Here is a 12500-nt window from a genome sequence, read left to right as displayed (position 1 = left end):
CTTTCCTTTGTACTAGCTTCGGACGGCAGCACTGACAGCTATGAGTGCTACGAAAATACATAATGTTCGGAAAAGCATTAGTTCTAAAGCAATTCTGCATGTTTTGATGACATGCAGTTGGGTGTTTCTAATGCGTATTGCGCACATTTTTTCCCGTTTGCTGACATGAACAGCATTCTGCGACTTGTGTGCGAGTGCGTCGGTGGTTCTTGTGCTCTGTCTCTATTGCGCATTTCTGATCAGCCTGGACTAACATCCACTGCATTCCCCGGTGGGTTAATAGGCTGATATAGTCGCTTTCTGTCTTTTCTTGCACAACGTGCCCGGGCTTTTTGGTCCCAGCTCAGCCATGTTTGTGACGTGAACTTCATTCATGCTGCAGCAGACACCTCTGCGCCAACTTTCTACCAGAGTCGAAAATAACGCTTGAAAAGTTGTATAATGATATGGCGTCTGCCATATACTTGTTTCATCCCCATGCACGAGCGACAACTGCATGCAAGCCTTCGTAGTAGCATAGTCGGGGAAGTGGCTGCAGTTCAATGTCGCAGGTTTTTTTTAAATAGTAAGCCTAATCGTAAGCGTATTTATGGCTGCACCTAGAAGTGAAACGCCAATATAGCCAAACGGTTTTCAAAACCGTATAGGCCAACCTTGTCAACGTCAACAAGTTACCTTGTTTCCTAGCCTAAAGCAATAAGAAAAACTGGCGATTGATTAAGAAAACCACCCCAGACATACTGACTATACTCCAATCTTGTGTTTTTTCCTCCTCTGGTGTCATGGTCCGCTGTCATTTCTCCGGTGTTTTTTTTTTTTTTTGGGGGGGGGGGTTGGTGCGTACCTTACTGCTCAAGTCTGTAGGCGCCCCTGATGGAGTTGGTCTTGGTTCAAATCCCACAGAGGTAGTGAGATTGTGGATGGGCTCTTATCATTATCAAGACTTATGCCGTGTTCAAGCCAAGGGCGAACTACGCTGCCTGGTAGCGTGGGTAGCAGAAGAAGTTTCGCCTTGAATTCGCTGTATTCGCTCCAGACGCAGCATTGTTTGATTCAGACATGTTTGATTCAGCTAATCACATAATGGCTCTGGCTTGACAGCCTGGGACATTCAGAGATATGAACGTTCCAATTCTTTTTTGCCAAGCTGCATCATAGCTCATTACCATAAGATAAGATGACTTTTAATCATTAAAATTCGCTCTGGTCGCTCTGTTCGCTTCACTCCAGGCAAATTCGCTTTGGTAGCGCTGGTCGCGCTTCGTTCGCTCTTGGTCTGAACACGGCATGGTTGATGTTAGCTTCGCGCACAATCATACATACTTCCGCCAAGAGTCCGCATGTGTTCTGACAAACCTTCCTACATTGTAATTTTATCCTACGGTAGGATGTTCTGCCAGACATGTCTGTCCTACATCACCAAACAGACATGTTTGTTCAACAACTTATCCTGATTTTTCCGAAAATGTCCTTCCCGCTTCCTGCAATCGCGTCAGATCAAACAACCTCCAGACCACGAATACGAAATTAAATGGTAGTATTATGGGTAACACTTTATTTTAGGGATACATCTATTAGCACTAATACATACAATGTGCCTGTATAAGTAACTTTTAAGGCATGTACAAAGCAAAATCAAACATTTGTTAGGCATGTATTCGCAAATGTCTTGTTCATGCACAATAAGGGATTTATTTCCAATTTAACCTTAGTAAAGACTAGGGCTGGGTAAAATAATCGATTCAATCGATAATCGATCGATATCATTTAAAATTCACATAATCGATTCACAGGGCACAAAATCGATTTTTTTGTTCTTTTTCTTTTTGTTTCATTTATGTCTATGGAAAATACCCAGTAGGTATTAGTCAATTAGGCCTAGGCCTACTTATTACAAATTAGCAATCTGTTAACACTGTCAAGCCACAGCCCTTTGACATTTTTATATAAAAATAGGCAACAGCATCTTTTGGGGGAAATCCTTGCACCAAAAAGGGAACGGATTGAATCGATTCGGAGTGAATCGAATTGAATCGAATCGAATCGTGATTAATCGATTCAAAACCCTAAGAATCGAAATCGAATCGATACAGGAACATAGCTGCAATACCCAGCCCTAGTAAGGACCTAGTAGGCCTTAGCGTTTGCTTAGTATATGCCTTACAAGTTACTTATGCAGGCATTAACATGGTATGTATTAGTGCTAATAGATGTATCCCTAAAATATATTGTTACCGTATTATGGGATGGTCAGGACCAGGCTAGGGCTCTTACACTGTTATCATGGTTGATGTGCCCTTGAGGAAGACACCAGACTGCCAGGAACTGTTACCAATATACCTGGCCCATTCTTAAATACAGTACATTTGGTTGAATTGTGTGTGTGTGCGGGTGTGTGTACTGTATGTGTCTGATGTGTGTGTGTGTGTGTGTGTCTCTGTGTGTGTGTGTGTGCGTGCGTGCGTGCTTGCGTGTGTGTGTGTACTGTGTGTGTACGTAGTAAAAAATGAATACCGGCGACAAGCAACTCAATTGTCAAGCACTGCAGATTTGAATAACAGGACATGCATGCTTTCAAACATTGTCACCTTACCCTTCTGTGTCGGGGGTAGGTAGGTAAACAGTTTCCTTTGTGTTTGTTTTCCAGCATGGGTCATTGATTAGGTCCGACACGAGCATCTGGTCAATACATACATAAGGTTTTGGGATATGTTTTGTTTATCCCCCAGCTCAAGGTATTTACGACCCCAACAAAACTTAAAGGATAACTTCAGTCAATTTCAACATGCAGTTGTAATGCTCACACTACCCTGGACTTGACAGTACCTGAGGCTTCTTCAGCCTTTTCTGAGATCCTGGTCATTGTAATGGGGGCAGCTGTTTGTTTACATTTCAAAAAAACATTTTTATTTATTCCCAAAAACATCCAAAAGGTTATGCAACATCAGCAGATAACTAGCAAACAGTTGAGTACGCCCATGTTTTTTAAACAAATGCTGCCCCCATTAGAATAGCTCATATCTAGGTAAGGGCTGAGCCGAAAAATGTGGCATCACCGGGTACTGACAAGTCAAGGGTAGCGTGAGCAATACAACAGCATATTGAAATTGAATGAAGTGGTTCTTAAAGATGTGTGTGTGTGTGTGTGTGTGTGTGTGTGTGTGTGTGTGTGTGTGTGTGTGTGTGTGTGTGTGTGTGTGTTTGTGTGTATGTATGTATGTATGTGTGTGTGTGTGTGTGCGCGTGTGTGTGTGTGTGTGTATGTGTGTGTACCGTCTGTGTATGGTCAGACAGCAGGTGTGTGCGTGTGTGTGTGTGTGTGTGTGTGTGTGTGTGTGTGTGTGTGTGTATGTATGTGTGTGTGTGTGAGTATGTGTGTATGTATGTGTGTGTGTGTGTACCGTCTGCGTATGGTCAGACAGTAGGTGTCTGAGGGTCGCCTCCAGGTCTCCCAGTAGCTCCTCCTCCTTATGTCTCTGCTGGCGCCAGTAGCACATCCGCACACACACCTCCTTCTGCAGGACCTCCAGCTACACACACACACACACACACACACACACACACACACACACACACACACACACACACACACACACACACACACACACACACACACACACACACACGCGCGTGACGCGTGAACACACACACGCACGCTTCTGCTATCACCAGTTGCAAGTCTGCACTATGGTTGTTGTTTGAATATACACAGCCAAAGCAAGACATAGGCCTACAAAAGAGATGAATAATAACTAATGAACTGATAATAAAATAAAAAGAATAAAAAATGAACTGAAAGAAAAGCCAAAAACAAACACTTTGGATCCAGCCCATAAGTCAATTTGAAATATGTAATACTTAAGAGGTTTCTGTTTACAGGTTCCGCTATTCCGCACACACACACACACACACACACACACACACACACACACACACACACACACACACACACACACACACACACACACACACACACACACACACACACACACACACACACACACACACACACAAGCCAATACCTGCACAGTGTCCGTGTTGTCTGCTCGGCTCATGTAGTGTGATATGGTGAGGGGTACCACGGCCTTCTTGACAGCATCCAAGCGGACCCCCACCACTGCAGACAGAGTCCCAGTCACAGGGTCCACCGTCTGGGCACCCAGACGAATGGGGACGAGCCCTGCTCAAACAAATGCACATGCATTGGTACCATATGCACACACACGTGCATATGAATACCTACACAGAGGGAAGGGAATGGGGGCGGGGGGACAAAGTGGTCGGTTGACCCGGGCCCAGTGAGAATGAAGGGGGGGCGCGGTCCAGAATTTGGTCCTCATTACAATTTATATAGGTAACACTTTACTTAAAGCCCATATCTATAGTGCATTATAAGCGCATTTATAACAAATTAATTAATTAACAATAAAATTATAATTACTTACAATGTATTATGACTACACTCATAATGCTTCATCATGCTTTATATTAACAGTTATGAATAACCATGAATCTAGTTTATATTGCTTTATAAATACAAGGGTGTCATGAGTGCTCATGACTGCCTATAAACTACAGGCTGCCTGATGGGGCTTATAGTACATTATGAGTACCTATACCCCTAACCCTAACCCTATGCACAGACCTGGATGATAAACTGTCATAAGGGCTCATAAGATGCTATAATCTTCCATGTGAGATCATAAGTCGTCAATGTGTGCTGTAAGTAAAGTGAAGTTCATATGTATGGATGCATTTATAATGCACTGTATAATGCACATCTATTATGCATCATAATGTACTGTAAGCCCCATCAGCCAGCCTGTAGTTTATATAAAGCCATGAGCACTCATAACACCCTTGGATTTATAAAGCATTATAAGCTAGATTCATGGTTATTCATTACTTTTAACATAAGGCATCATGAAACATCATGGGTGTAGTCATAATGCGTTGAATAATGTACATTATAATTTGTTTTAAATGCGCTCATAATGCGCTATAGATATGGGCTTCATAGAAAGTGTTACCTTAATATATTTGGGGCGGGGGGGTCTTTCAGATTAATTGGTGCCAGCGGCCCTGCATACACTTGCACACTCTAAACAGAAAAGGACGTGCGACAAACACCGTTACACCGTCCCTCTGCATCTGCACTTCACACAGTTCACGGAGATACACTGGAGAGCCTGAGGAGGTTCCAATCACTAGCCATTTATAGATGTTGTTTTGGGAAGGGTGCGCACATCCAAAGTCACTTGATGCAGGTGCCAGACAAGTCACAATTAGAGATGCACCGGATCCTGATTTTTAGGATCCTGCCGGATACCGGATCCACTGCTTAAGATCCTGCCGGATCCGGAACCGGATACCGGATCCTACGAAAGAGTTGAAACACATAGCCTACTCATACATGTGGGCCCTTTTTAGATGCGTCCCAGCATCTCTATAAGAGGGTCTGTCCGTCCGTCCGTCCGTCTGAAACGCATTCTTTCAATTGTTCCTTCCTGTGTCCACAAGGCGGAGGCAGAGAGGCATTTTGGCCTGGAGCGAATGCGTGTCAAAACGGATATGTTACCAAACCGGCAAGGCTAAGCTGATTGCATTGTGAGACAACTGAGGGGGGCATTCAATTTTCGGCATTGTTTTGCGTTTGGACAGTGGTAGGCAACTTCGTTCCTTCTCCACAGCACACCAACACCACTGTGAGTGTCACTTAATGTTCACGGTCTTGTGATAGGCCTACACTTCGGCTGATAGTGTCGCGTTGTGCAGCTATTTTGGTTCATCAGAATGGAAATTAACGATTTAGAAGTCGGCAGGCAGTATTTCACACAGATGTTTGTGCTCGGATAGAGGGGCGTTTGCATTGCATAACGCTCCACGACATGGAACCGTAATGAGTTGACAGGCGACCAGCAGCGCTGCAGCTCTTCCTCTAAACGTGAGTTTGCAAACATTCTGCCACTATGTTTCAGTGAGTAGTCAGTGTTCTCGAACTACAAGTAGACAGATGGGCCATTTGCATTTCACATACGCTGTGTTACTGATGTTCTCGGACATATTGCAAGGGAGATTCGTTTTCTGCTGGCGGGCGCATGGACCCCACAGGTGCTTTCCCTTGCGCTCAGAGAGAGCACGGGACAGAACGCGTCTTTTGCTTCGTAATTGGTTTGCAGTCGTATGAATTTGGTAAACTCTGCCACTGAAGCTCACTGCTTTGTGCCTTGACGGTGAAAAGCTGGCATTGTAAATTAAGCGCACAATTCATCCAAAGGGTGAACCCAAGCGCATGATTCACCCAAACGGTTTTATTTATTTATTAGGCTATTTGGCGATGTTTAGTTTCTTTCCCACATGCACATGATGCTGAAATGGTGTGATAGCATACTAAAGGTTGATAAATAACCTACTAATAATATCTGGTAATTTGTAATAGCCACTTGATCTATGTGAAATTTGAAATTAGATGCTTCTTTTCCAAATCCAAGCATGATGGCCTTATTATAGACTAAACTGCAAAATATAAAGCCTTGTCTCATCATTTCGCTGCCTGCCACATTATTTGGAGTTTCCATGGGCAATAGGCTATGACCAATAAACAAAAAGCACATCCTCAGAGGGGGGGTGGGCGTTGACAGGTTAGGAGGAGGCCAGCGGGGCGTTTTGGGGGGAAAAGAGGTTGGAACTGGCATAGAGGGACGCATCTGTTGTCCGCCTGTCGGCCTTGTTATCACGTTGGCTCAAACTATTTTGACTGAAAAGCCTTGGCTACCGGATCCTGGATCCTGGAACCGGATCCGGATCCTGTGAAAAACCCTATTATCCTGCCGGATCCGGAACCGGATCTTGGATCCTGTACATCTCTAGTCACAATAGCGTCATACAGTTAAAGAAAATAAGTCTGCACACTGTGAAATAGGCGAAAAAAAAAACTAAATTTAAACAGCAATGTTTGTATCACCCTGGATCTTCGGGGATATGGGTAACATGATGCTGTTTTGATTTACATGCAATTAAGTTTGTTTGTGGAGCTTATTTCGAAGTGTGCAGACCTACTTTCCTATCTAGATGTTCCCAACAGTGAAGTATATGTTGCTGCCACTAGGTATGTCTAGATTTCTAAGCTAAATACAGGTTTCTCAACAGAGCCTTTAAATCCTCATGTCTTGTATGAATATTTGAAAATGGGCCTTGCTGTGGCCAAACGGTAGGTCACTCGTCTGCCATGCGGCTGACCCGGGTTCGATTCACGGCCTGGGTCTTTTGCCAGCCCTTCCCCATCTCTCTCTCCCCACTCGCTTCCTGTCACCACCTTCACTGTCCTATCGTGAATAAAGTCAAAAAGACCACAAAAAAAGAATATCTGAAAATGTCTGAATACCTTTCCCCTCTGCATCCTCCATGGTTCCTGCCAGGGGCACCATGCGTCCCGTGTGCCAGTCCAGTTGGGCCCCTAAGACGGGCACGCTGAGACCAGAACCCCCTGGGTCAGGGTACTCCAGGCCTGGCAGCGCTGGCAAACTCTGGTCCGAGCCAGGCAGCTGAATCTCCCCTGTAGGTGGATAAGAGATCACTGTAACACAATGAACAGTACTACCCTATAAAGCCAAAAGGCAATACCTGCATAGCTGTTGAAAATGAGTTACTATGATTATTAATGACATATACACAGTATATCAAAATGTAAACTAAAAAAGTAGAATAGAAACTACAGCGTAATTGCACTGGAAACCGTATGCTTATTTTTGCTGTTATTAACTAGAAATTATAGCGTACTTACACTGGAAACTGGTAAGGTTCTTATTTTTCTGTTGTTACTAAAAACAAACAGTTATTACCATAAAATAACACTAAAATTACTGTGAAATTACGATGGAATTACCACCTTATTAGCGATACGTAAAGTAAAGAGTTACCGTAATTGCTGTAAACTTCTGTGTTGTGAAGTAAACTGTACCGTTCACCTGCAGCAAGTGTGTGCGTATGTCTGTGTCTGTGATTCTAGACGTGCTTACACACCGAGGCTGCCCCCGTCTCGAGCGACGCCGAGCGCCCAGGCATGCGTGGCCTCCAGTCGAGCGCAGAGCTGCAGGCCGCAGTGCAGGCTGCACCTCCAGGCCTGCTCCAGCTGCCCGGCAGCCTCCCTGAGGCGACCCACCTCCCTCTGCAGGCCCCGAGGACCTCCTCCCTGGCCCTCGCACACGCCCTGAGTAGAGTACAGAGTAGAGTACAGTCACTATATACTTTTAAAGGTACACTGTGTAAGATTTTTAGTTGTTTATTTCGAGATTTCATGCTACCCATTCACTAATGTTACCTTTTTCATGAATACTTTCCACCACCATCAAATTCTAAGTATTCATTATGACTGGAAAAATTGCACTTTTCATACATGAAAAGGGGGATCTTCTCCATGGTCCGTTAGCTGCAAAATGAGCTTGGGCCATACTAGAAAATATTAGTTTATTACTTAGTAAACTTTCATGAAAAGATCAAATTGGCAATATGCAACCCAGTTTCAATGAGCAGCATAGTTGCAGTACCTTTTTTGACCATTTCCTTTTTTACAATATTTACAAATTTACACAGCGCCTGGATGATTCCTCCAATAACATCATGGTGGCACTCAGTAATCCATTTGTCAGTAGTTCAAGGTACACATTCAGGTAAGAGCGCACTGGATGAAATGTCTGCATAGATTTTAGTTATTTCATCTGGTTCTTTGTGTGTGTGTGTGTGTGTGTGTGTGTGTCAGGCACGTGCACTCCAATACGGCAGGGGAGGCACGGCCTCACCAGCTCCAGATGAGAATGATGAGATGCAGTAAATGTGAATAATAGTAACAATAACAGCTATTGTTTTCGAGCATCTGCACCATAACTACCATTTGAGCAGTATTTAAACAGTTTCACTCATTTTCAATCATTTCCGTGGCCAAAATCGTAATATTTGCCCATTTCATGTCAAATTGCTCCGAATACGCTGAATTTGGGGCAACTCTGAACTGGCCTCACCCCGGATTGCGCAATCCCTCGTTAACAAGTTTGAGCGCATGCGCCATGTTGCTCGTTCTGTGAATGCAACCTGGTAATATTGTATTAAACGTTTTTATACACTTAATAGAAGTATGTATGGTGTGCCCTCATTTCCTGATATTTTTAAAATATTTTCTACGTGTGATTATCATTTCTTTACTCTGGACGCTTTTGCATAACGCCCACTGAAAGATACAATGGTGAGGCGAGCAGTAGCCTGGCCGCAGACTCCTTCTGGTGTTGAGAGTCTTGCTGGACAGTTACGTCATAGCGAATCTGAAGTTCACAATACAGTCAGTCGGTGTTGTTGGCTAGCTTGTTCACTTTGACTGCTACAAGTGGATTTCATAACGAAACTAAGAGCATTCTCAAAGTTGGATTTCCAAGGGGAAAATATGTGATAAATAATGGAGGACCGACAGAGCTGAAGGGTTTACTGCAGGTGACCGGTCAGAGGATTATAACTACCCGATCATTTCAAAGTGAGTGGTACAACAGAAAATATTTGTTGTTTCCCCTGTGTCTTGTTTGCAACCGGCGAGAATGTGTGGAAGACCATTCGCATGGGATTTTACGACTTAACAATTTACCAAGGACTAAGGAGCCTCACGAAACACAAATCCTCGCGGCTACTCATATTCAATGCCAAATTGCTTTGGACGTTTGGGGCGACGTTTGGGGCTTTGTATGAACAGCACCGGCTAAAGTAACGTTAGCATGCACAACGCCCCACAACGCCTTCACAAAGTGAAGGAAAAGAGCGGCGCATGGACCTGATGTAGGAGTTCAGGTAAGACCAATTTCCTGTGTGTGAAGCCTGTGTTTGTGAGACCCGTGGGGAGAGAGAGAATCCTCCGTGATTCTGTCCGGTGTGGTAGCTTTTGTGATGGGCACCGGATTCTCATGTGCCCGGTAACTGTTTGTAAAGTTGAGTACAGGGTACCGTTGAGGTAAATCAAATATACCCGTGTAACTACAAGACTCTGATTTAATTCCAAGGAGTAGGCATAACAGAAATGACAGTCCCAAAATATTTGGTGACCATATCGAAGCTTGTGTAATATCTGTTTACGTTGACATTCGCTTCCTGCCACACCTTTGTCCCACATCGCTTGCCGTAGCCTCGTACAAGTAGATGTAGGCCTACATTTGCACGAGAATCCAGTGCGTACCACAAAAGCCATCACACCGGTTTGTTCGCCGTGGTGCTCAGCGGTCTATATGACACCATGTTACAGGCTACTGGTTCACCAGGATACTCTTTTCCCATCTCCTCTCCTCTTCTCTCTTCTCCTCTCCCTCTCCTCTCCTCTCCTTGAGCTCCTCTCCACTCCTCCTTTCTCCTCTCATCTCCTCTCTCTTCTCCTCCCCTCTCCTCCTCTCTCATCTCCTCTCTCCTCTTCTCTCCTCCTCTCCTCTCCCCTCCCCTTCTCTCCTCTCCTCTTCTCTCCTCTCCACTACTCTCCTCTCCTCTCCTCTCCTCTCCTCTCCTCTGCTCTGCTCTGCTCTGCTGTCCACATTGGTGCTGAGTGGTTTATGTGAGACCACTGTTTGAATCCTGTGTGTGTGTGTGTGTGTGTGTGTGTGTGTGTGTGTGTGTGTGTGTGTGTGTGTGTGTGTGTGTGTGTGTGTGTGTGTGTGTGTGTGTGTGAGAGAGAGGGAGAGAGAGAGATCTAATAGCATTTTCTCTGCGGAAATGCAGTATGTCAAAATATGTAGGCCTACCTTATGTTAAGAAAGCTGCTACGACATATGGAACTTGTCGGTAGGCCTATTTGGCAATTTGGCTGATATTGAAAAAGTTGCCTCACCAGCCATAAATCCCAGCGCACGTCACTGGTGTGTGTGTGTGTGTGTGTGTGTGTGTGTGTGTGTGTGTGTGTGTGTGTGTGTGTGTGTGTGTGTGTGTGTGTGTGTGTGTGTGTGTGGTTTCTGTCTGTTTGTACTGGTCTGTCCTGATCTGTGTTTTTTTATGTGTACTACCTGTATTATGTGACTGTGGACCAAGAGTCTGCCAAATATACTTGAATTGAATTGAATTGAATTGAATATATAGATACAGTGAGATGTTGTTTGGAAGCAACCCACGGATGCCAACAAAAGTAAAGCTAGTTTAAGGCTCTTGGTAATGTCATTGCAATGTTGCTATAATGTACTAGTTGATTATTTTAAGCAAATAGTGAATAGGCCCGCCGGCGACCCCATATGCATTAAGAGGCTACTTGAATACCCCTGCTGTATGTAATCACCTGGAGCAGCTGCACGGCTCGCAGGCCTGCCGCCAGAGCCTGAGCCTCCAGTAGGGCCTGGAAGCCCCCCGCATGGGGCACCAGTTTACCGCCACGCATGCTGGCACCACCGACTCGCACCATGCGCCCGCTCAAGGGCTCGATGAAGGACTCACCCAGCAGCACGCCACCTACTGGCAGGACGGAAACTGTGCAGGGGCAGAGGAGACACCCATATGGACATTTAGCAGACACCAACACACATATAGTACATAGTTGTAGACACACACATACAGTACATAGTTGTAGACACACACATACTCTATAGACATTAGAGGACACAACACATGCAATACACAACTGTAGAGACACACATGTACCGGTACATATGATCAGGTGGGAAAGACAAGGATGTCAACCATGCAGAATGAGTCCTTAAGCATAATATTAGCCAGGCCATGCCTTCCTAGTGACACAACTTGCTATTAGTCAGGCCAGGAGCAATACCTGTATAAATATCCGTTCTGAGCTACAGAGAAATTGGGAACTCCTCCACTTTCTCGGGAAGCAATCAACTTTGAGCAGCTCCAACGGCCCTGGGTAGAGGTGTGTTCAAGGCAGTGACGTGGTTTAAGCAGAGACGTTCTATTGGGACTAAGAAAATGTTTGGTTTAAACTTCGGCACAGCCTTTACTAGCCTCAACCAGTAAAGTCCTTCTCCTGGTTTTTCCATGGTTCGTCAATTATCTGTCAGAATGTACAGTAAATGGTTCCCAACAAAGACTGTATACATAGTCAGGGCCCAAAATTAACCACCAGCCAAAATGGCTGGCCAAAATTACTGGCCAAACACACACTCACTAATGGGTCAAAGTGGCTAGTAAATTGGTATTTCCTGTTTGCCAAACTAAAATTTCACCAGCATTTGGCCAGTTGGCTGGTGTTACCCTGTAACTGTAGGCTACTTGTACATACTATAGCCGTTTGCAAAGATGCATTTTAGACATGTACAAAGTATTTGATATTTGATGAAAGCAACGAGAAATGCAACTCTGTTGTGTAAAATTGCAAGTTGGTTTGGGGATTTCTCCATGTTGTTTTGAGAATGTCATCTCTGTTTCGAGAAATGAGCCAAACCAATGGAGAAAAACTGTAATTCAGTGCCCTGTACGTACTGTGGTAGTCTGAGGTGCCCTGCAGGTGTAACTGACCTGTGGTGGGGTACAGGGTGACC

General features: G+C 44.6%; 1 protein-coding gene across 1 annotated transcript in view; it reads right to left on the bottom strand.

Annotated features, from left to right (window-relative positions):
- The window catches only part of LOC134455311 (uncharacterized), a gene marked incomplete at its 3' end in the record, with an annotated part of 59736 nt that overhangs the window by 14419 nt on the left and 32817 nt on the right, over positions 1-12500 (bottom strand). Inside the window, exons 15-20 of the mRNA XM_063206333.1 lie at positions 12478-12500; positions 11288-11475; positions 8023-8209; positions 7385-7555; positions 4023-4180; positions 3402-3530 (exon numbers count right to left, since the gene is read on the bottom strand). The exon at positions 12478-12500 is cut by the window's right edge and continues 313 nt beyond it. Of these exons, the coding sequence (XP_063062403.1) occupies positions 3402-3530; positions 4023-4180; positions 7385-7555; positions 8023-8209; positions 11288-11475; positions 12478-12500 (856 nt within the window). The remainder of the gene's footprint in view (positions 1-3401; positions 3531-4022; positions 4181-7384; positions 7556-8022; positions 8210-11287; positions 11476-12477) is intronic.

Source organism: Engraulis encrasicolus, chromosome 9 (genome assembly GCF_034702125.1).
Source record: "Engraulis encrasicolus isolate BLACKSEA-1 chromosome 9, IST_EnEncr_1.0, whole genome shotgun sequence".
In the NCBI taxonomy this organism is placed as follows: domain Eukaryota; kingdom Metazoa; phylum Chordata; class Actinopteri; order Clupeiformes; family Engraulidae; genus Engraulis; species Engraulis encrasicolus.
Note: the sequence above shows the minus strand (reverse complement) of the source record. Positions and strands in the feature narration are given on the sequence as shown.